The sequence below is a fragment of the Oryx dammah genome, unplaced genomic scaffold (assembly GCF_014754425.2).
Source record: "Oryx dammah isolate SB20612 unplaced genomic scaffold, SCBI_Odam_1.1 HiC_scaffold_25, whole genome shotgun sequence".
In the NCBI taxonomy this organism is placed as follows: Eukaryota; Metazoa; Chordata; class Mammalia; order Artiodactyla; family Bovidae; genus Oryx; species Oryx dammah.
The window spans coordinates 92,842,519-92,863,735 of record NW_024070209.1 but is presented as its reverse complement, the minus strand read 5'-3'; the positions used below and the strand labels follow the sequence as shown (position 1 = coordinate 92,863,735).

The window sequence follows — 21,217 nt, the reverse complement described above, 5'->3', positions numbered from 1 at the left end:
AGAGTTGGACTGTGAAGAAGGCTGAGCGCCGAAGAATTGATGCTTTTGAACTGTGGTGTTGGAGAAGACTCTTGAGTCCCTTGGACTGCAAGGAGATCCAACCAGTCCATTCTGAAGGAGATCAGCCCTGGGATTTCTTTGGAAGGAATGATGCTAAAGCTGAAGCTCCAGTACTTTGGCCACCTCATGCGAAGAGTTGACTCATTGGAAAAGACTCTGATGCTGGGAGGGATTGGGGGCAGGAGGAGAAGGGGACGACAGAGGATGAGATGGCTGGATGGCATCACCGACTCGATGGACAGGAGTCTGAGTGAACTCCGGGAGCTGGTGATGGACAGGGAGGCCTGGCGTGCTGTGATTCATGGGGTCGCAAAGAGTCAGACACGACTGAGCGACTGAACTGAACTGAACTGAAGGAGAACTTTACAGGGTGGACCCCTCAGCCTCTTGGTATGGTATTCAAGTTCTTGTATAATCCCTTCCCCTTGAGTGTGGGCTAGATTCACTGGCTCACTTCAAATGAAAACAATACAACCGAAGTGATGGGTGTAACTTAGAAGGTTAGGTTATAAAAGACTGATTTCTATCTGGGTCTTGGATTCTCTCTGTTCCTCTCTCGGTCTTGGATTCTCTGTCCCTCTCTCTCTCTCTCTTTCTATCTTGTTATCTTAGATAACAAGGGCATTTAGGAAGCCAGCCTGGGTGGAAAAGAACAGAGGTCTGCCAGCAACCATGGAAATCAGCTTGAAAGTGGAGCTCTGTTGCCCCAACTCCCCACTTAAGAATAAGACCTCAGTCCCAGCCAACAGTTTGACTGCAACATTATAGCCAGAGACACCAAGCTAAGCTATGCTTAGAGCCCTGACTCATGTACACTCAGCTCAGTTCAGTCGCTCAGTCCTGTCCGACTCTTTGCGACCCCACGAATCTCAGCACGCCAGGCCTCCCTGTCCATCACCAACTCCTGGAGTTCACTCAGACTCCATCGAGTCAGTGATGCCATCTAGCCATCTCATCCTCTGTCGTCCCCTTCTCCTCCTGCCCCCAATCTCTCCCAGCATCAGAGTCTTTTCCAATGAGTCATCTCTTCGCATGAGGTGGCCAAAGTACTGGAGCTTCAGCTTTAGCATCATTCCTTCCAAAGAAATCCCAGGGCTGAGCTCCTTCAGAATGGACTGGTTGGATCTCCTTGCAGTCCAAGGCACTCTCAAGAGTCTTCTCCAACACCACAGTTCAAAAGCATCAATTCTTCGGCGCTCAGCTTTCTTCACAGTCCAACTCTCACATCCATAAATGACCACAGGAAAAACCATAGCCTTGACTAGACGGACCTTAGTCGGCAAAGTAATGTCTCTGCTTTTGAATATGCTATCTAGGTTGGTCATAACTTTTCTTCCAAGGAGTAAGCATGTTTTAATTTCATGACTGCAGTCACCATCTGCAGTGATTTTGGAACCCCCAAAAATAAAGTCTGACACTGTTTCCACTGTTTCCCCATCTATTTCCCATGAAGTGATGGGACCGGATGCCATGATCTTTGTTTTCTGAATGTTGAGCTTTAAGCCAACTTTTTCACTCTCCTCTTTCACTTTCATCAAGAGGCTTTTTAGTTCCTCTTCACTTTCTGCCATAAGGATGGTGTCATCTGCATATCTGAGGTTATTGATATTTCTCCTGGCAATCTTGATTCCAGCTTGTGTTTCTTCCAGTCCAGTGTTTCTCATGATGTACTCTGCATGTAGAAGATATGAATACTGTTCTGTTCTCTCAATGTTAGGTTAATTTGTTCTACAGCAATAGATAACTACGCCAAAGTCTTTGACTGCATGAATCACAATAAACTGGAAAATTCTGAAAGAGTCGGGAATACCAGACCACCTGACCTGCCTATTGAGAAACCTATATGCAGATCAGGAAGCAACAGTTACAACTGGAAATGGAACAGACTGGTTCCAAATAGGAAAAGGAGTATGTCAAGGCTGTATATTGTCACCCTACTTATTTAACTTATATGCAGAGTACATCATGAGAAACGCGGGGCTGGAAGAAGCACAAGCTGGAATCAAGATTGCCGGGAGAAATATTAGTAACCTCATCTTAGACACCATCTTTAGGGCAGAAAGTGAAGAAGAACTAAAGAGCCTCTTGATGAAAGTGAAAGAGGAGAGTGAAAAGTTGGCTTAAAGGTCAACATTCAGAAAACTAAGATCATGGCATCTGATCCCATCACTTCATGGCAAATAGATGGGGAAACAGTGTCAGACTTGATTTTTTGGGGGCTCCCAAATCACTGCAGATGGTGATTGCAGCCATGAAATTAAAAGATGCTTACTCCTTGGAAAGAAAGTTATGACCAACCTAGACAGCATATTAAAAAGCAGAGACATTACTTTGTCAACAAAGTTCTGTCTAGTCAAGGCTATGGTTTTTCCAGTGGTCATGTATGGATGTGAGAGTTGGACTATAAAGAAAGCTGAGCGCTGAAGAATTATGCTTTTGATCTGTGGTGTTGGAGAAGACTCTTGAGAGTCCCTTGGACTGCAAGGAGATCCAACCAGTCCATCCTAAAGGAGATCAGTCTTGGGTGTTCATTGGAGGGACTGATGTTGAAGCTGAAACTCCAATACTTTGGCCACCTGATATGTAGAGCTGACTCATTTGAAAAGACCCTGATGCTGAGAAAGATTGAGGGCAGCAGGAGAAGGGGACGACAGAGGATAAGATGGCTGGATGGCATCACCGACTCAATGGACATGAGTTTGAGTGAACCCCGGGAGATGGTGATGGACAGGGAGGCCTGGCGTGCTGTGGTTCATGGGGTCACAAAGAATCGGACACAACTGAGCGACTGAACTGAACTGAATATATAACTAAGGCAGTTACACTACACCTATTCAATTTTCTTGGAACCTTAAAGAAACGCAAGGGATTTTTTAAAAAAGGAATAAAATATGGGATTCATAATACAAACTATGGCCCTATTTTCTCATACATTTAGATAGGAATTGTTGCATGGTTTTAAAACTTAAGACCAAGTAAATTCAGGCAATAATTAATACTTACCAGCACATCCTCAGGACTAAAATTCTCATAAATGAAAGTGCATGCTTACAACATCAAAATATGACCTGTATTTTCAATATATTTCTCTGGAAAATCCTGACATGAGAAGTTGAGAGAATTTTGATGAGGAAATTGGCTCAGCCAAGTAGAGGTGCTTACAATAGACAGAGACAACCTGTTCCTTGTACTTCACAGTTTTCTGCAGAATCTATAAATAGCTAACATTGTTTTCACTGATGCCTTGAGCCAGCCAGCTCCAGGGCAGGCTGCCTAGACTGACTGCTTTGCAAAATGCTAGCTTGTCAGTTTCCCTCTAGAAAAGCAGACAAGACTCATGGTTTCCAGACACCCCACATCTCCCTGCTCTCTTTTATAAATCCTCCCTTTTAAAAGCCTTGTTGACAAGCACATATTGATTCTCTTTCATATGAGTAAATCTGTTTGCATATAATTAACTTCTTCCATATTATTCTTGGACAGGAGTATACATAGAAGGAATCTATGAAAAGAAGATTCAAAAGGTTGAACCTGGGACATTCCCTTATTTAGAGGTCAGAAGCAAAGCAGTTAATGAGGGTATCAAAGCAGTTGGAAAAACTAGGAGAAGGTATCCTTCAGAAAACCAAGAGAAGAAAGCCAGAATACTGGAGTGGGTAGCCTATCCTTTCTCCAGGGGATCTTCCTGACCCAGGAATCAAACCAGGATCTCCTGCATTGCAGGCAGATTCTTTACCAACTGAGCTATCAGGGAAGCCCACTCTTCATGAAACCAAGAGAAGAAAGCGTTTCTCTTGAAATAACTGTCGAATGTTGCTGAGTGGTTCTATCTAGGATTTGGCAACTTGGAAGTCACTAGTTACCCCCACAGGTGTAGTTTCAGTGGACTGGGGGCAACAAAAGCCTAACTGAAGTAGGATGAGGAGAGAATGAGAGATCTATTGGTTATGGCTGTAAAGGAGATCAGAGAAATGAAATGTGGTTGGAGAGGCATGGTGAAGGAGGAAAGTGAGGGTTGATTTTCAAAAAAATATTAAGTTTTGGAACATAATAGATAATACTTTCAGATGATTAAAAATTACAAATAAAACATTATATATAAAAAGTCTCCCTCCCACTCCTGATTCCCATTTGAATTATTTCTTGTATCTTCTTCGATGCTTTTCTTCCTGCACACATAAGAAAATGGTATTATTTGTCCCTATTTTTATTGTAAAAGGCAAGAAACTAATACATACATAATTTTCTCCATTTTCCTTTTTTTTTTTTTTAAAGGAAACAATACATAAATTCAACTGTATCGATAGGATAAGCTTTCTGGAGTGGGATTGCATATGCTAAAGGCACATTGATAGATATTTCTCAATTGCCATCTGTAAGAGTTGTATCAACTTACACTCCTATCAGCCATGTATTCCCCACAGTCTCACTGAGTGCTATCAAACTTTTTTGATTTTTAACAATCTGAACAGTGGAAAATGGTATCTGAGAGGATTTTCTTTTAGAGATGAAAACTAGAAAAACAGAAAGAAAGCCTGAATACACAGGGGAGAGGGGAAGAACCTGCAGAAGATTCCTTTTCTAGGCTGGAGGAGCAGAATCCACTTCACTGGTGATTCATTTCATAGACCCAGATGCAGGGGGTTGTTGGTACATTTTGAGGGTACACGTCTGTACTGATTGCTTCTGTTTCTCACTTGAAATAAGAATCGAGGTTATAAGGTAATAAGCCAGGACAGGGGAAGAGTGTTGAAGATATGAAAGACCAGGTGTGAACTGCTTTGCTTAGAGGGTAGGGGAATAGTCTGCCCAGAGCAACTAGGATTGTTGAGCAGCTCTGAAGACCCCCTCGAGACTTGCAGCCTTAAACTGCAAGTGAATTTTGAAGGAAAAGGAGCCTCCGTGCATGAAGAAGACCACTGCTTCAGGGAGATTTGAGAGGAAAAAATAAAGCAAAGCATTTATCAGGTGGTGGTTTAGTTGCCAAGTCGTGTCTGACTCTTGCGACCCTGTGGACTGTAGCCCATCAGGCTCCTCTGTCCATGGGATTTTCCAAGCAAGAGTACTGGAGTGGATTGCCACTTCCTTCTCTAGGGGATCTTACAACCCAGGAATCAAACCTGGGTCTCCTGCATTGCAGGCAGATTTTTTACTGACTGAGCTAAGAAGGAAGCCCAAGCATTTATCTAGTATTTAACAAATATTTTGGCGACTATCCTATATAGAGACTATTGCTGGGTGCTGGCTTGTCACTTACTTTAAAATTTTTATTATTATTATTTTTGGCTACTAAGCAAAGTGTGGGATATTAGTTAACTGACTAGAGAAGGAACCAGGGGTCCCCTGCATTGGGAATGCAGAGTCGTAATTACTGAACCACCAGGGAAATTCCTGGCTTGTCACTTAAAGCAGATCACAAGCATATTTAAGTTGGCTGTTCACATAATCTGATTACAGTAAGACTATTCACTCTGCAAACAAAAATACAAAAAGTTACCGTAGGATCTCTTTATATGAACTTTTCCTAAATTTGGGGATGGGCGTTTTGACTCTTAATAGCCTGGACAAACAGCTGCTCAGAAAAACATGCGCATATATAAATTTGCAGACAAATGCAGGTGGTTTAGAATCACAAATAAAGAATCTCTCAAATTTTAGGGAAATAAAACTTAACCTATATTTTAAACAGTGTACTGTTTTAGTATATTTCAAATGATTCAATTTACACAAAGCTTTCTAGGAGCTACTTCATGTTGTGTATTCGATGCCTCAATAAGAGCTCAGAATCTGAACTCATTTTACGTTTATATAGAGTTCACCTATATTCTCCCAGGATTTGCTTAAGTTTACATCTTACATAACTGTAGCTCAATTATCAGAACTATTGATAACAATACTATTGTTTCTTGATACACTTTATTCAAATTTCATCAACTGTCTCATTCAAGTCCTTTTTCTGTTCCGGAATCCAATACAGGATTTCACTTTGCGTTTAGTTGTCTAAGACTTGGCTTTCTTCTTCTTTTAATCCAAAGTGGCTGTGTGTTCTTGGACAAAATTAATGTCCAAGCCTTTCTTCTGTCTTACTAGACGTGATATTAACAATCAATAAAAATACATGTGGAATGTTTTAGGACACGTCAAAGACAACGAAACTGTCCTTACTGCGCAAAGCTGGGCATATCTAGCGTGGCCTTTCGTTCAAATTAAAATAAAAATAAAGCAAATAGAAGAGTATTACTTTTGTCGAGAAGTTTGTCCTAAAGTAGGACCCGTAGCTTCCCGCTAAACCAGCCAGGATGCGCTTCCTCTAATTGGGCAGCGTGTGTCCGCGCTGACGCAGAAAGGCTGCCCCATTGGTCCGCGCAGTCGGGACTCAGGCGGCTTTTCTCTTCGTGCTCAAGGTGCCGAACCACTTCTCTTCCTCCAGCCGAGCGTTACGCTTCTTCCCGAAGTGCCAGCCTGAAGGATCGGACTGAACGAGGCCGGGGAACCGCACTGAGGTCAGCCGGGAAGAAGCGGCGGGGATAGGGTATGAGGTGGGAGGTGGCAGAGTACAGGTGGTCGGCAAGCCTGGACGAGATAGCCCGGTTGGCGCGGCCCCTGGACCCCAAGGGTCTTTACCGTTTCCCGGCTCCCTCCGCTGGCCCCACCTTCCTCGGGATCCCCCGAGGTTCCGCGCCTCTCTGCCGCCCTTCTGCGGGCCCCGCCCTCGACTACTTCCCCCGAAAGGCCCCGCCTCCTCCGCTAGATCGCCCGCGGGCCCCGCCCTCGGCCCCCTCCCCCTAAAGGCCCCGCCTCCTCCGTGAGACCCGCGGGCCCCGCCTTCGGCCCCTCCTCTTAAAGGCCCCGCCTCCTCCCCATCCCCTTCGCTGGCACTGCCCTTGCCGCCGCTTATCCAAGGCACCGCCCTCACCGTGTGTGCATCCCTGCCGAGTCTCTTGTCTTTTCACCTTGCACCGCCTGGGCCCCTCTGCCTCTTTAAGTTAGGTTTGGTCCCATTTCTCTCACCGCCCCCCGATCCCGGCTTTGTTCCTGCATCGTTTTTTCTTAGCCCTGCCACTCTGCACACCTCCTCCCCCACTTCGTCTGGCTGCCCGGGTCCCTGGATATCCCCACAGATCCGGGCTGTCTCTGTGAACTTGGCAAATTGTGCAGAGGCCTCGTGCTGGGCATTGGCGATCTCTTGTTTTCAAGACCTCCCTGCCCGGTGAGAGAAGTCACTTTGTTATGGAATCTTAACAGGGGCGTGGATGCCTGTAATCTAGGAAGCATGATATTGCAGTATTTAAAGGAAGGCATGCTGGAGTTACAGCCCCTCCTGGTGAGATCCTCAGGCAGACCTGTGAGGGACTAAGCTGTACCTTTCTCCCCAGATGTCCCAGGCTTCTTCTGATGCAGAAGCTTGGCTCTCACCATGGTCCTTTAAACACTGGTGGTGTGGAGGTTGTTGCTAAGTCGTGTGCAACTCTTGCGATCCTATAGACTGTGGCGCTCCAGGCTCCTTGCTCAGTCGCTCCAGTCGTGTCCGACTCTGTGCGATCCCATAGACGGCAGCCCACCAGGCTCCTTAGTGGGATTTCCCAGGCAGAAATACCGGAATGGGTTGCCGATTCCTTCTGCAGGGGATCTTCCTGACCCAGCGATCTCGAACGGGCGTCTTCTGCATTGCAGGTGGTCTGTTTTCCGACGGAGCCACCTTAGGAAACTTAAACACCCGGGAATTATTAAATCTTGTCATGGGCCCCTCTTTTAACCGAAGTTGGTAGGGCTTTCTAACCCTCACTGGGAAGTGGAAGGCAAGAGATGAATGAGTGATGGGCTTAGATAAGCAATGTCTCAGCATCCCACTCTTGGTGCTGCTTTTTGGATTTTCCCTGAGAATTCTTATCCAATTTTTCAATGACCAGCAGTCTTGCTTGGTAGGTAAACCAAAAAGTATGTGTAGATAAACATCTTAAGTCACTCTGTAGATTCCTCCAAGCCACCATCCTACTTCAGGGTATACTGTGTGTACACTGTATACTGTTCAGAAAACAGTGACCCACCCCTTCAGTCTGTCAGAGTTAGGAAGCCCTGGGATCTGAGCCTAGCTCAACTGTTTGCTATAAACTTTCGGCGATGAAACTTTCCTCATCTGAGCCTCAGTTTTACCTTCTACAAAAAGAGCATGATAAGCCCTGTCACAGGATCATTGTATGGATTTGCTGATATCCTGCTTATTAAAACAGTCACTTTTAGGGTATTATAAATAGTAGGATTTGACCACAGGTGAGCCCCAACTCTTCAGATTCATGTCTGTCTGATTCAAGCCAGCTAACAGCCTGCTGTTGTTGCCCTCTCCCAGGCACGATGACGACCCTGGATGATAAGTTGCTGGGGGAGAAGCTGCAGTACTATTACAGCAGCAGTGAGGAGGAGGACAGCGACCACGAGGACAAGGACAGAGGCAGAGGTGCCCTGGCTGGCAGTCCCATGCCCACAGACACGGATTTGGCAGGCGAAGGCATCTCAGTTAACACAGGTACTGGAAATCCTGGGCTCTGGGAATAGGTTTAAAAAATGGCCATTAAATATGTATCAGAAGTCTCATGATCATTAAATATGTATCAGAAGTCTCATGATCACTTCTCTCTAATTCCAGTCGGACATCTAGAGACAACCCAGTGTTCCCATTTCACGGTGCTTCTAGCCATTGCACTGCGCAATATTAACATGTATGCATGGCAGTGTGCTGATGATTCAAATAGCCCGGCCTGTGTTTTGAGTCTAGCTTCTCAAATGAATGGTGTTTGATATCCCATAAATCATGGGTATAAGTATATTGGTAGTATAAATTCCTAGCTATGGCATATTTACACTTTTACACTTTATTATTTCCAAATTGCTGTCAGTTGAACTAGTACTGGTTTGTAGTTTAAGCAGGAGTGTGACAGTTCCCATATACATGACCTTCTGCTGTGTTACCAAACTTTTTTGATACCCTGATGCCATCCTGATGGATGGCAAATGGCACTTCACTATAGTTTTAATCTTTTTAGAAGTGACAACTCTTTTTTAAAAAAATTTATTTATTTTTAATTAGAGGGTAGTTGCTTTACAATATTATGTTGGTTTCTGCCATATATCAACATGAATCAACCATAGGTATACATGTGTCCCCTCCCTCTTGAACCTCCATTCCACTCCTCTAGGTTGAGAGTGACAAGTCTTTTTTTCTAATTTTAAAGGATACGTTCATGTCCTTTGCTCATTTTCAAAACTGGGTACTTGGTCTTTTTCTTCTTAGAGAGCTATATATTAAGGAAATTAATCTGTGGTTTGAGTTGCAAATATTTCTATTTTATTGTTTGTCTCTTGGTTTTTGTTCTTTTCGTGGCAGAAAGTGTTTTTTTTTTTTTTTCAATTGTTATGTTCTTGAGAGCATTATTTTATAGTTTCTTAGTTTTATTTCTTATGTAAAAGACCTTTCTCCACTCCAGAATTATTAAAAAAGACTCCCATGCCTTTAAAAAAAAGTACTGTGTGCCACAAGTACTTTTATGATTTTATTTGTTTGTTTAACACTTAACTGTTGATTTATTTGGAATTCATTTTGTTAAGTGGTAGGACTCCAACTTAATTTTTTTCATATTTCTACCCAGTTATTTCAATATCGCTTACTGAATAAGCCATCTTTTCTCCATTGCTTTTTGTTTGTTTTTATTTTTATTGGGCTCTAGGGGATGGGATGGGGAATACCTCTGTAGTTACGCCCCACTAGGAAGATGTCCATTCTAACTTCCTGGGATAGCTTTCAAAGCTTTTTCTTTTTCTTGGAACTGCTGCTCTTACTGGCAGCAGCCTCTTCAGGTCCACTGCTGAGTGGCTCCTCCTTGGAAGACAATTTCTGCTTTTTCTTGGGGACCCTCTTGTTTTCTGACTCATCAGGGTCAGTAACTGGTTCCTCTTTGGGAAAAGATTTCTTCCTCTTGGGAAGACTTCCAGTACCAGCTGTCTCTTCAAGATCACCACTAACTAGCTCTTCCTTGGAAAAAAATTTCTTTTTCTTGGGTTTGGAAAAAGAGACAGATGGGTCTTCCATTCCATTCTCCCGAAGAGCCTCCTGGGACTTTTGCTTTTTCTTCTTTTTGGATCTTTCACTTGTCTCCTCACACTCCTCCAGGGCACTGCTATTTGCTGAAGAAGCCAGGGCAATTGCAGCCAGCCTTTTCTTTTCCTTCTTCAAGTGTTTCTTCTCCTGTTTCTTGAGCTTCCTAGTGATCTTGGCAGCTGCTTCCTCTGCCTGAACCATTGCCTCCTTCATGACATCCAGATTCTTTCGGGGAATCTCTCCAGTCTCATAGAAGGACAGCCGCTCCTCAACTTGTTCTCGAAGCTTCTCCCTCAAAACACTGGTCAGTCAAGTCAAGTCGCTCAGTCGTGTCCGACTCTTTGCGACCCCATGGACTGTAGCCCACCAGGCTCCTCCATCCATGGGATTCTCCAGGCAAGAATACTGGAGTGGGTTGCCATTTCCGTCTCCAGGAAGGCACTGGTAGGCACCTCAGAGAAGCATTCGATTCGTGAGGCAATACTGCATTTGTTTGCCAGGTATCGGGAGATGCGACCTTTGTTCTTGGCAGCTGCTCGGCCAATGAAGGTAGAGTGGAAAATGAGTCTGTATTTTGGGGTGTTACCCCTTGTCTTCAAGGATCTGGAAACTTGGTCCCTTTGCTGGGCCCAGGGAATCACTCAGACACCAGGATGGGCCATTTCTCCATTGTTTTGGAATGCCAGTTCTATCTTGTACTGACTTTCTGCTTATATTTGCATCTTTGGCTGTTCTTGGTAGTCTCTCCCACTGATTTGTCTTTTGATATCACAGTGTTGTTTTTATGTTTTACTTACTTACTTGTTAATAGCTGCACTGGGTCTTCGTTGCGTCACAGGGGCTTCTTGTCGATGCAGCGGCTTTTCTGGTTGTGCAGCGCAGGCTCTAGGGCCCATGGGCTTCAGTACTTGTGGCACACAGGCTTGGTTGCCCTACAGTCTGTGCAATCCTCCCCGACCAGGGAGTGAACCCCTATTCCCTGCTTTGGCAGGCGGATTCTTCACCACTGGACCACCAGGGAAGTCCTCCCGCACTGCTTTAATTATTCCGTTATAATATGTTTTAGTATTTGGTAGGCCTGGTCCCCATACAGTACTCTTCTATGTCATTATTTTCTTAACTCCCACTTTCTTATTTTTCCAAAGGAACATGCACACGTGTGTAATCACATATTTTCATCAGAAATGCATTAAATATATGGATGAATTTAGGGATAATTATGCCCTTGTGATGTTGTGTTTTCCTGGTCAGGAATATGGTGTTGCTTTTCCATTTATTCAGGTCTTTCTTAGTGTTTCTTGGCAACATTTTAAAGTTTTCTTCATACAGATATTTATGTTTTTTTTTTTCCTGTGATGACAAATAAACCTTGACCTCCCAGTCTCATGTCTTGTGACAACAAAGATTTATTTCTCAGTCATGTTACGTGCTACCCGTATGGATCACCAGCAGCCTTGCTTCTGCTTCATATGTCCTGTCATTCCAGAAACTAGGCTGAAGGAGCAGCCCCTTTGGGGACACACTGTTCTCCTGACCAAGTAGAGAAAGAGAGGGCTGTTGGAGACATATAACGGCTCGTTAAGTTTTGGCTCAGAATTCAGTGGCCACAGTAAGTCACATGGCCAAACCCTGCATCAGTGGGCTGGGGATACATGTTTTCATCCCAGAGGTGGTATTACAAGTCACGTGGTAAGGGGCAGGGCTATATAGTATGGGGGCTGGGAGGTTTGGGGTTAGTTTGAATAACGGGACAACCTGCCACAATCTTGTTATAAAATGTCAGATAATAAGGAGTGTGGAAAGAAAAAAGTAAAAGTTCTCTCTCACTAGTCTCCTTAGATCTTACTTCCTAGACATATCCACTGTTAACAGTTTACCTATTTTTCTGGCCCTTTTTCTACAAGCAAATATAGAGGTCATACAAATGTACGTGCACATATATAAATATATGTAAATATTTATACATGAACATATAGTTCTTTTTCTAAAAATTGGAGGATCATACCATGATATTGTTCTGCATTTTCCTTTTTCTTTTTTGACCTAATATGTTTAGACACTTTTCATGGAAGGGAACCTATAGCTACCTTATTGTTTCTAAGAGTTGCTTTATTTTCCTTTGAGTAGATGAGTCTGAATTTATTTCACTCATCTCCTAACATTGGGTCTTAGTGTGGCCCTTTAAGTCTCGCACACCGTCCTGCCACGGACATGCCTGTGTGTGGACCACGCTGCCCTGTGTGAGCATCCCTGTGCCGTTGATGGAGCCAGCTCTGGACAGATGTGCACTGGCCCCTAATCCCTTGGTCATGTTTGGTCACCTCCACATTCACCCCCAACTCAGGTCCAAAAGGCGTGATCAATGACTGGCGCCGCTTCAAACAGCTGGAGACAGAGCAGCGGGAGGAGCAGTGCCGGGAGATGGAGAGGCTGATCAAGAAGCTGTCCCTGAGCTGCAGGTCCCATCTGGACGAGGAGGAGGAGCAGCAGAAGCAGAAGGACCTCCAGGAGAAGATCAGTGGGAAGGTAATTAGAGCACCCAGGCCTCGCTCAGAAGCTACCCCTGATCGCCAGTGTTTGTCATTAGCATGGCGTCCCACACGTCTTGTGTAACCTGTGTTGCTGTCGGGTTTACGTCTCTTACGCTCACTGCTGGTCCCCCTGCAGATGACTCTGAAGGACTTGGCGGTGATGAACGAGGACCAGGATGATGAGGCATTCCTGCAGCAGTACCGGAAGCAGAGGATGGAAGAGATGCGGCAGCAGCTCTACCAGGGGCCCCAGTTCAAGCAGGTTTTTGAGATCCCCAGTGGAGAAGGGTTCCTGGACATGATTGACAAGGAGCAGAGGAGCACCCTCATCATGGTCCACATTTACGAGGATGGTATCCCGGGGACCGAAGCCATGAACGGTTGCATGCTCTGCCTCGCGGCAGAGTACCCGGCCGTCAAGTTCTGCCGGGTGAGGAGCTCGGTGATCGGGGCCAGCAGCCGCTTCACCAGGAATGCCCTCCCTGCCCTGCTCATCTACAAGGGGGGCGAACTGATTGGCAACTTTGTCCGAGTCACTGACCAGCTGGGGGAGGATTTTTTTGCTGTGGACCTTGAGGCTTTCCTCCAGGAGTTTGGATTGCTCCCGGAAAAGGAAGTTTTGTTGCTAACCTCTGTGCGTAACTCTGCCACCTGCCACAGTGAGGACAGTGATTTGGAAATTGATTGACCACCTGAGCCGGTGGCATAGACCTCTCATGGTTTGGGCTGGAAGACACATGTCCGCGTGTTTATTTTCATTCTTTTGTGTGATCTTCCGGCTTTCCGCCCTGTTCTTCATAGTCTCTTTTATGATATGTCAGATCAAGAAATCCTCCGATCAAATCAGAGTGCTGAATCACCTTGTGGTTAGCCATGAAGTGACTTAACATTGTATAAACAGGAAGTCAGGCTTTTGAACTGTTTACTTAAGGTCCTCTAGCATGACATCTCTGTTATTGTTTCCAGTCAATATTTACATAGCATCCTAAAGACAGTGTCCTGGAAATTGTCTTCAGATGGTCTCAGAGGTCTCTGCCAGGTCCGGGAGTATAATCCTATAGTTAGTGTGTTATTTGCAACATAAATACTACATTTCCTTCATCAATGATCATATTATATTCACGTGTAATCAGACTCATCGCTGTAGAAGGCAGTTAAACTTTTTAACTCTGAGACCCTGTTCTCCCTAGGGTCTTGTTTAAAGGTTCTGGACCACATATGTTTGCCCCATCAACAGGGGTGACCTTTGCTGCTGGAGTCGATGTCCTGCTCAAGTGTTGTTAAGTCTACAGTAGGAGGAAGGATGGAGACAAACTTCCCTTTTGATGCTGGAACACCAGCTTGACTTAAAAATTAGAGCTCGATTGGAGCTGGGAAGCCTTTTTAAAGAAAGATCTTTGAATAAGATACCCCTGCTCACCTTTTCTCTTTTTTATTTAACAAGGTAAAAATTTTTTTGTTGTTTAATGTAGCTTTTGTTAATTATTTTTTAATATTGGAAAAGTAACCAATATTTAAGAAACGAAAATTTACCAAAATATAGAAGCAAAAAAAAAGAGAATAATCTCTAATCTTACTACCGAGGATAAAACACTATTAATATTTTGAGATTTTTCCTTCCAAGGTGTTTTCTTTGCATACACAGACATTTTGTGTGCTTGTTGTTAAAACAGTGGGATCATTCTGAACATACTGTTTTATAGTATGGTCAGTTAATATATCAAATGTTTTTCTGTGTTACTGAATACTCTCTTACAACATTTTAAAGTTGCTGTTTATTCCATTTATAGATGTGCTGTAATTTGCTTGGTGGTTGTCTCTTAAAGATAACCTTTTAAGAGGTAGTTCCTCTTAAAAAGGAAAGCAGCAAAGATTTTCTTATTCAAAAAGTAATTGATTTTCATTGTAGAAAATGTAACAATTGTTACTAAACTAAAAAGAGATTTAAAAAGCCTTATAATTCCACCAACCAAAAATAATCCCTGTTATCATTTTACAGGTATCTTTCTGGTCTTCTTTCTTTGTGTTTATGATAATGATTGTCTTTTGAGTTTTTTTCCTCTTATTTTTTTTACTTTGAACTATGTACATTGTAGGGTCAGGAAAAATATAGTCTGTAATTAAATGTTAGCTTTAAAGTTCAGTTTTGCTTTCCCTGGCTTTTTAGGAATCGACTAACTATAATAGGGTCTTGACAGTATCTCTTGTAGTTAACCAGAAAAAGAAACTGCAGGGTTTGTTTTTTTTTAATTAAAAAAAGTTTATTGTAGAAAGTATTTGGGAAGTATAGAAATTAGAAACAGAGACAGCTGTTGTCAATGTTCTTGTTTATGTCCTTCCAGCTTTTTCAATATTTTTAATAACATTGAGAGCTTATTGAATTTAGTTCTGTGTTTTGTTTAACTTAATATTGTATCATAAATGATGCTTTGATGTGTTAAATTCTAAATAAATAATTTTTAATGCCTTCATAATATTTCATCATTTGGATAGATCATACTTTATTTAACCAGTTCCTTGATATTGGATATTTAGATTCCTAGCTCTGGGTTAAAACGCATAGCATCTTTGTATCTTTTGCTATATTTTGGATCATTTTCATAGTATAGACTTCTAGAAGAGGAATTATTGGGTAATAGAAATATTTTAAAAGCTTTTATAAGCCATCTACCGTTCTCATTGGAAATGAAAACATGCTCTCCGAGCACTTTGACTTTGCCTTTCAAGAACAGAAATTCTGGGATAAAGTGAGTAGACAGAATGGGGAAATCCTGTTCTAGGGGAAGTGCAAACAGCACAGGCTTTGGAGCCAGACAGATCAAATCCTGTCTGTTTCTCACTGGTGGTGGAACTTCTGGTGAGGCACCTAGCCTTCTTGAAACTCAATTTCCTCGCCTTGGCAATGGGAACAACAGTGCTTCATGGATTGTTCAGTTTTCCATGTGTGATCCCAGAACTGCAGTGTCAGCCTCACTGGGGAACTTGTTAGAAATGGAAAATGTCAGGCATCGCCTTGGACTAACTGCGTTGGAAATTCTTGGAGTGGCCCAGCACACTTTTCACAAGCCCTCCAGGTGGTTCAAGTTTAAGGATCACCAACTTGTTGATTAAGGTGAGTGACAGCAGCTGTCAAAACAAGAGTTCACTGCTGTCCTTTTTTATTTGCGTAAGGGGTGGAAGAAGTTGAAATAGAGAATTCAGGTCACTTCTCTTCTTTGTTTATACAATCCACCTTTTTGGTGATGGACTTGGGAGAAGGAATGAGAAACCAATACTTGTCTATTAGAAACTGTCTCAGTAGTTTTCCAGATTCCACTTTCCTTTGGAATGAAAATCCCTTGAAGGCATGGACTTTATTTTCTTCCCTGTGTATGGCATAGCCTCTATTCACTCTGGAACTAGGCTGACATTTACAGCTTTGTGGGCAAGATACAGAATCCTTCCATACCTCAGTTTCCTCATCTGAGAAGTGGGGATGAGTAGCATGAGTCGATTCATAAAATACCTAGTCAGCCTTTAAATAAGTGCTGTTTTTATGATCCCCAGCACCCACAACTGTGCCTGGCACTTGGTGAGAATTGAGTGTTTAATAATGAATATAAGGGCTCATTGAAGGCCACATCCTTTCATGGTAAGAAGTAGTAATATTTCAAAGATGAAGAAACCAAGACTTTGCAGAGTTAAGTAACAAAGTTACACAGCTAGAGGGCAGGGCAAGGTTTAAACTCAGGTCTGTGGCATTCCAAAATGTATACTATTTGCATGATGCTTTTTCTTAGCAAAGAAAGCGAAATGATCAAATGTCAATAAAATGATCAATTAGAAAAAAAGTGGAGAGAATAGGTTGGAGGAGGAAAAACAGGAAGAGAATTTTAGGAAGTGAGAGAAAGATATGAAGCTGGGTGGAGAGCTGGGTCTTCCAGGCCTACCTGTGTTTCATGTCAGAACCTTTCCTCTCTGGGGAATTCCCTGGTGGTCCATTGGCTAAGACTCCATGCTCCCAATGCAGAGGACCTGGGTTCGATCCCTGGTCAGGAAACTAGATCCCACATGCCGCAACTAAAAATTCCACATGCCACAATTAAGACCTAGAGCAACCAAATAAAAAACAAAAAACAACCTTTCCATTTGGACTGTGGCTGTGACCAGCAATGTACCCCCTGAGGTGACCCCTTTCCTCCCAAAAGTCCTTCTTCCCAAAGTCCCGTTATACCCCTGACTACACTGCCACCCACGTTCTGGCTCTGGGTGGCAATGATCAGGAGTACAGTCAGCATGAACTCCAGTCCTCTCCATGACCAGCTGTGTGCTGTTAGATAGGTCTCTTCCTCTCCCTGGACCTCTGTATCCCCTCTTGTAAGAAGAGGGGTTGCATTAGATGATTTTTTTTTAAGATGCGTTGAACTCTCAGATTTTATGAGTCAATGAATTTTTAAGAAATCTACTGTCACCATCATGCTATCATATTTTATTTGGTTTAATTTAAGGAACAATGTTAAGTTTTTCCTAAGTTGTGAAATGTGAAAAGTCCTGGTGACTTAAATAACCTTGTCTCCTTTTCCCATAGGACAACCCCATCTTCAGTGGGTGTAGTTGCCTAAGTATTTGTTTACACATTAGACTATGAAATCTCTGGGGACAGGGACTGCATCTCATCATTTCTGTTGTCTGGTCTGAGATGACATAAATGGTCACTACTTAAGTGGGGAAAATCCCCAAGGCTGGAATAGGCTGGAATTCACCACAGTAGGCTAGAAGACTATATGTTATATAACTTTTGGTACAGACATGTTATATATTTTGAATCAGAGATATACTACCTGTGCTCATGGAGACCCAGATAAGTTCAGATCAAGCCCTCAGCCCTGCCAAAGCCTGTAGAAATACTGGTTATAATCCAATAAAATCACACGGTGGCAGCAGAGGAGAGGGAACAAATCATTTTTTGTTTTCCTGTTAAATTAGAAGAGCACAGACTTTGGATTATGTGGGAGATGTCTGGCACCATACACGAATCATTTTATTTTCTTTCTTTTTTTTTCGGAGGTGGGGCAGGCTGAGCAGCTTGCGGGATCTCCATTTCCCCACCAGGGACTGAACCTGGACTGTAGCAGTGAAAACTGGGAATCCTAACCGCCAGGTCACCAGGGGACTCCGTGAATCATTTTACATAATTTGTTTTTAAGAAAGAGAATCAGAAAGTATTACATTCACATGATTTATTAATTAGTAACAAAGAAAACAAATATTGTTTCAGGCATAAACATACATACACTTAACTTTCACGTTATGGTCAGTGAAGGCTGAGGGAAAGTCTGGCCAGGGAGAGAAGAGGGAGCAGTGGGTTCCTGCCAGCCCCAAGTCTGGAGTCCCAAGCACCTGAGCTCAGGGGACAGCCTTCATATCCAGATCACAAAACCCATGACTTCTTGTCTCTGCCTCCCCTGCCTGTAGCAATGAGAGTTACCAGCATGCGTTTTTTTACTTACTTTGTGCCAGATCATTGTGCTAAGCACTTAGATAATTCTCAAACCCAGGGAGACAGTATCATTCTCGTTTCATAGTTAAGCAATTTGCCCAAAGTCAATCATCTAGTAAAGTCAGGACTTAAACCCAGAACTTGGAGTTCAGGAGTCAGGATCTTACTTAGTACACTCTAATAATGTTGACCCAAAAAGACTTCTGCAAAGAGATGAGGGATGCCTGTCCAGCGATTGGTGTTATGGGCTGAATTGTGTCCACCCCAAATTAGTATGTTGAAGTCCTAACCAAACCCCCTACCTGCCCCCCCCACCATCCGCACCACCCCATGTGCCTGTAGATGGAGACTACAGGAAGTAATCAAGGTTGAATGAGGTCATAAGGGTGGGGCCCTAATCTGAGAGGACTGGTGTCTTTATAGGAAGAGAGCTCTCACCAGAAACCAAACCTGATGGAACCTTGACCTTGGACTTCCAGCCTTCAAAACAGTGAGAAATAAATGTCTACTATTTAAGTCACCCACTCTATGGTATTTTGTTATAGTAGCCAAAACTAAGACACTGATTCCCGTGATTTCTACAAATTCAATAAAGAAGAGAGAAATAGGATTCCTCAGACTTATTTCAAAGGAAAGTTGGCAAGTATATGGCTGTTATTAGCATAGCCAAGGGCTTCCCTGGTGGCTCAGAGGTTAAAGTGTCTGCCTCCAGTGTGGGAGACCCGGGTTCAATCCCTGGGTCGGGAAGATCCCGTGGAGAAGGAAATGGTAACCCGCTCCAGTATTCTTGCCTGGAGAATCCCATGGACGGAGAAGCCTGGTAGGCTTGGGCCCTTACAGTTTCTCCTACCCTTCCACTTACCCTACCCAGGACTCAATTGTTTAGTGAATCACTTCTCTGTTGTCAAGGGCTTTGTATGTAATAGATATTGTTTCATAATCATTAGGACCAGGTAGCCTCTGTTCTCTGTTAGTCCCCAAACAGTGATGAAAACCTTCCTTGTCAAGTTCCCAGGACCTATGAAGCTGGTTACTCATTCATAAATCCTAGAAATGCATGTCCTGTTTCCCAGTACCTGCTCCCATGACCTATGTGCTTAGTCACTCAGTCATGTCTGACTCTTTGCAACCCCATGGATTAGGCTCCTCTGCCCATGGGGATTCTCTAGGCAAGAATACTGGAGCAGGCTGCCATGCCCTCCTCCAGGGCTCCCATGCTCTAAGTTAACTATAAAATTGTCCCAATGCCCCCTCTATGGTGCAGGGTTCAGCTTGGAATGCTTCTGGATCCTTTTCTGCTAATCACACCAGTGAGTAAGTTACCCGACAATAAACTCATTTGTTGATTATTTGGAACTGCCTGCCTCGTTTTTTGGTCTCAAGATGCCTTCTCAGTTTCGTGGGCACTTTTTGTTCCATCCATGTCCTCCAACAGAATCACAGAAACCTCCTCTGTCCAGTGTTCCTCATAATTGTCCATTATTTCCAGAGTTGTATATTTCCTTCAGTCTTCGAGTCACCTCTGAACATTTCCCAGCCAGCTCAGACTTTTAATTTTTTTTAATTTAAATTTATTTTTGGCTGCACTGGCTCTTTGTTGTGGCATGAGGACATCTCTCTAGTTGCGACGTATGGGCTCCAGAGTGTGGGCTCTGAAGTTGTGGCGCGAAGGCTTAGCTGCCCTGCGGAAGGTGGGATCTTAGACCCCTGACCAAGGATCGAACCCTTGTCTGCTGCATTGGAAGGCGGATTCTTAACCACTGGACCTCTAGGGGAAGTCCTGGCAATCTCAAGTTTTATATGATTTAGGTCAGTGATCTTATCGATATGCCCCAAAGACCATCTGCCTCAAAATCACATAGGGTGGTTATTCACAATTCAGGCCCTGCTGCTTCAGAAAGTTTGAGGGTGGAGAGTAGTATATGCATTTTAATAAGCAGGCCATGTGATTCTGATGCATGGTCAGTAGATTTGGATAAGAAGCAGCTGAGGGGTTTTACTAGTCCTCATTTCAGCCTAGAGACAGATCTGTGCTCAAATACTGATTCCACCACTTTCTAGCTTGGAGCCTTGGGTAAGTTACTCCCCTGAGCTGCAATTTCCTCGTCGGTTAAATAGGCATCATAATGTGTGCTGCACAAAGTTTTTATGAGGATCAAGTGATCCTCATAAAATGAGGATGAGTGCAAACCCACCAGCACCAAATCTGGCCTGTGTTTACTCAACCTCCTAGCTTGTCGTTGTGGTTTCCGAGGTCTGTGGTTACTTGATTTCGTGATATGTGTGGTGATGGTCATGATTTCACCAGCTGTCTGTTGTCCTGTGGTCCCTGGAGAGAGGAAGGGGTGGTGTCTGTATATGTGTCGGGTCCAGCTATTTGCCAAATTGGCTGACTTGATCAGTTTTGCTCATTTTATCCTTCCAACCTTTGCCAATTTCAATTTCCCTTCCCATAAGGGAGAGCCGAAAATGTTTCAGTGTAGACTGAATCTGAGCTTGATTACGGAGTCCCTGAAAAAGGCAACCAAGAGATGACCCTGACTCTCTACAAAGAGAAAATGGATCTGGTTGTGAGATCTAGAAGTGGGGGCCATGGCTTTTACTTCCAGGAGCTCCTCCCCCGAAGACATAACTCATTCTCTCAAAGAATCCTGGTTAGATTGGCAGAGATGGTGGGGGGCAGAAACGTGCTCAGAACAAGAATGTAAATCCCCCAAAGCAAAGAGAGAAAGCAAGCGTTCACTGGAAGCTCAGTCCTCAGGACATTGAAGGGGCCAGGATGTGCTCCGCTGGAGACAAAGACAAGTATCAGAAAACAGTTACGGGAGCCTCATCAACTTGCTGTTACTGTGTAGCACATCACCCCCAAAACTCGGTGGCTTCATGTTTTCATTCCTGGAAGCAACCTAAATGTCCATCCACAGAACAATGGATAAAGAAGATGTGGTACACACACACAATGGAATATTACTCAGCCATAAAAAGGAATGAAATTGGGTCATTTGTGGAGACGTGGATGGACCTAGAGACCATCATACAGAGTGAAGTAAGTCA

General features: G+C 43.5%; 1 protein-coding gene across 1 annotated transcript; it reads left to right on the top strand.

The window, feature by feature from the left end:
- The first annotated feature begins 4,323 nt into the window (after positions 1–4,323).
- PDCL (phosducin like) lies at positions 4,324–15,149 on the top strand. Its single transcript, XM_040225072.1, has 4 exons — positions 4,324–6,563; positions 8,408–8,584; positions 12,498–12,679; positions 12,821–15,149. The coding sequence occupies exons 2-4, from the start codon at positions 8,413–8,415 to the stop codon at positions 13,370–13,372; spliced, it is 906 nt and encodes a 301-aa protein (XP_040081006.1). The 5' UTR covers positions 4,324–6,563; positions 8,408–8,412; the 3' UTR covers positions 13,373–15,149.
- Positions 15,150–21,217: the final 6,068 nt, after the last annotated feature.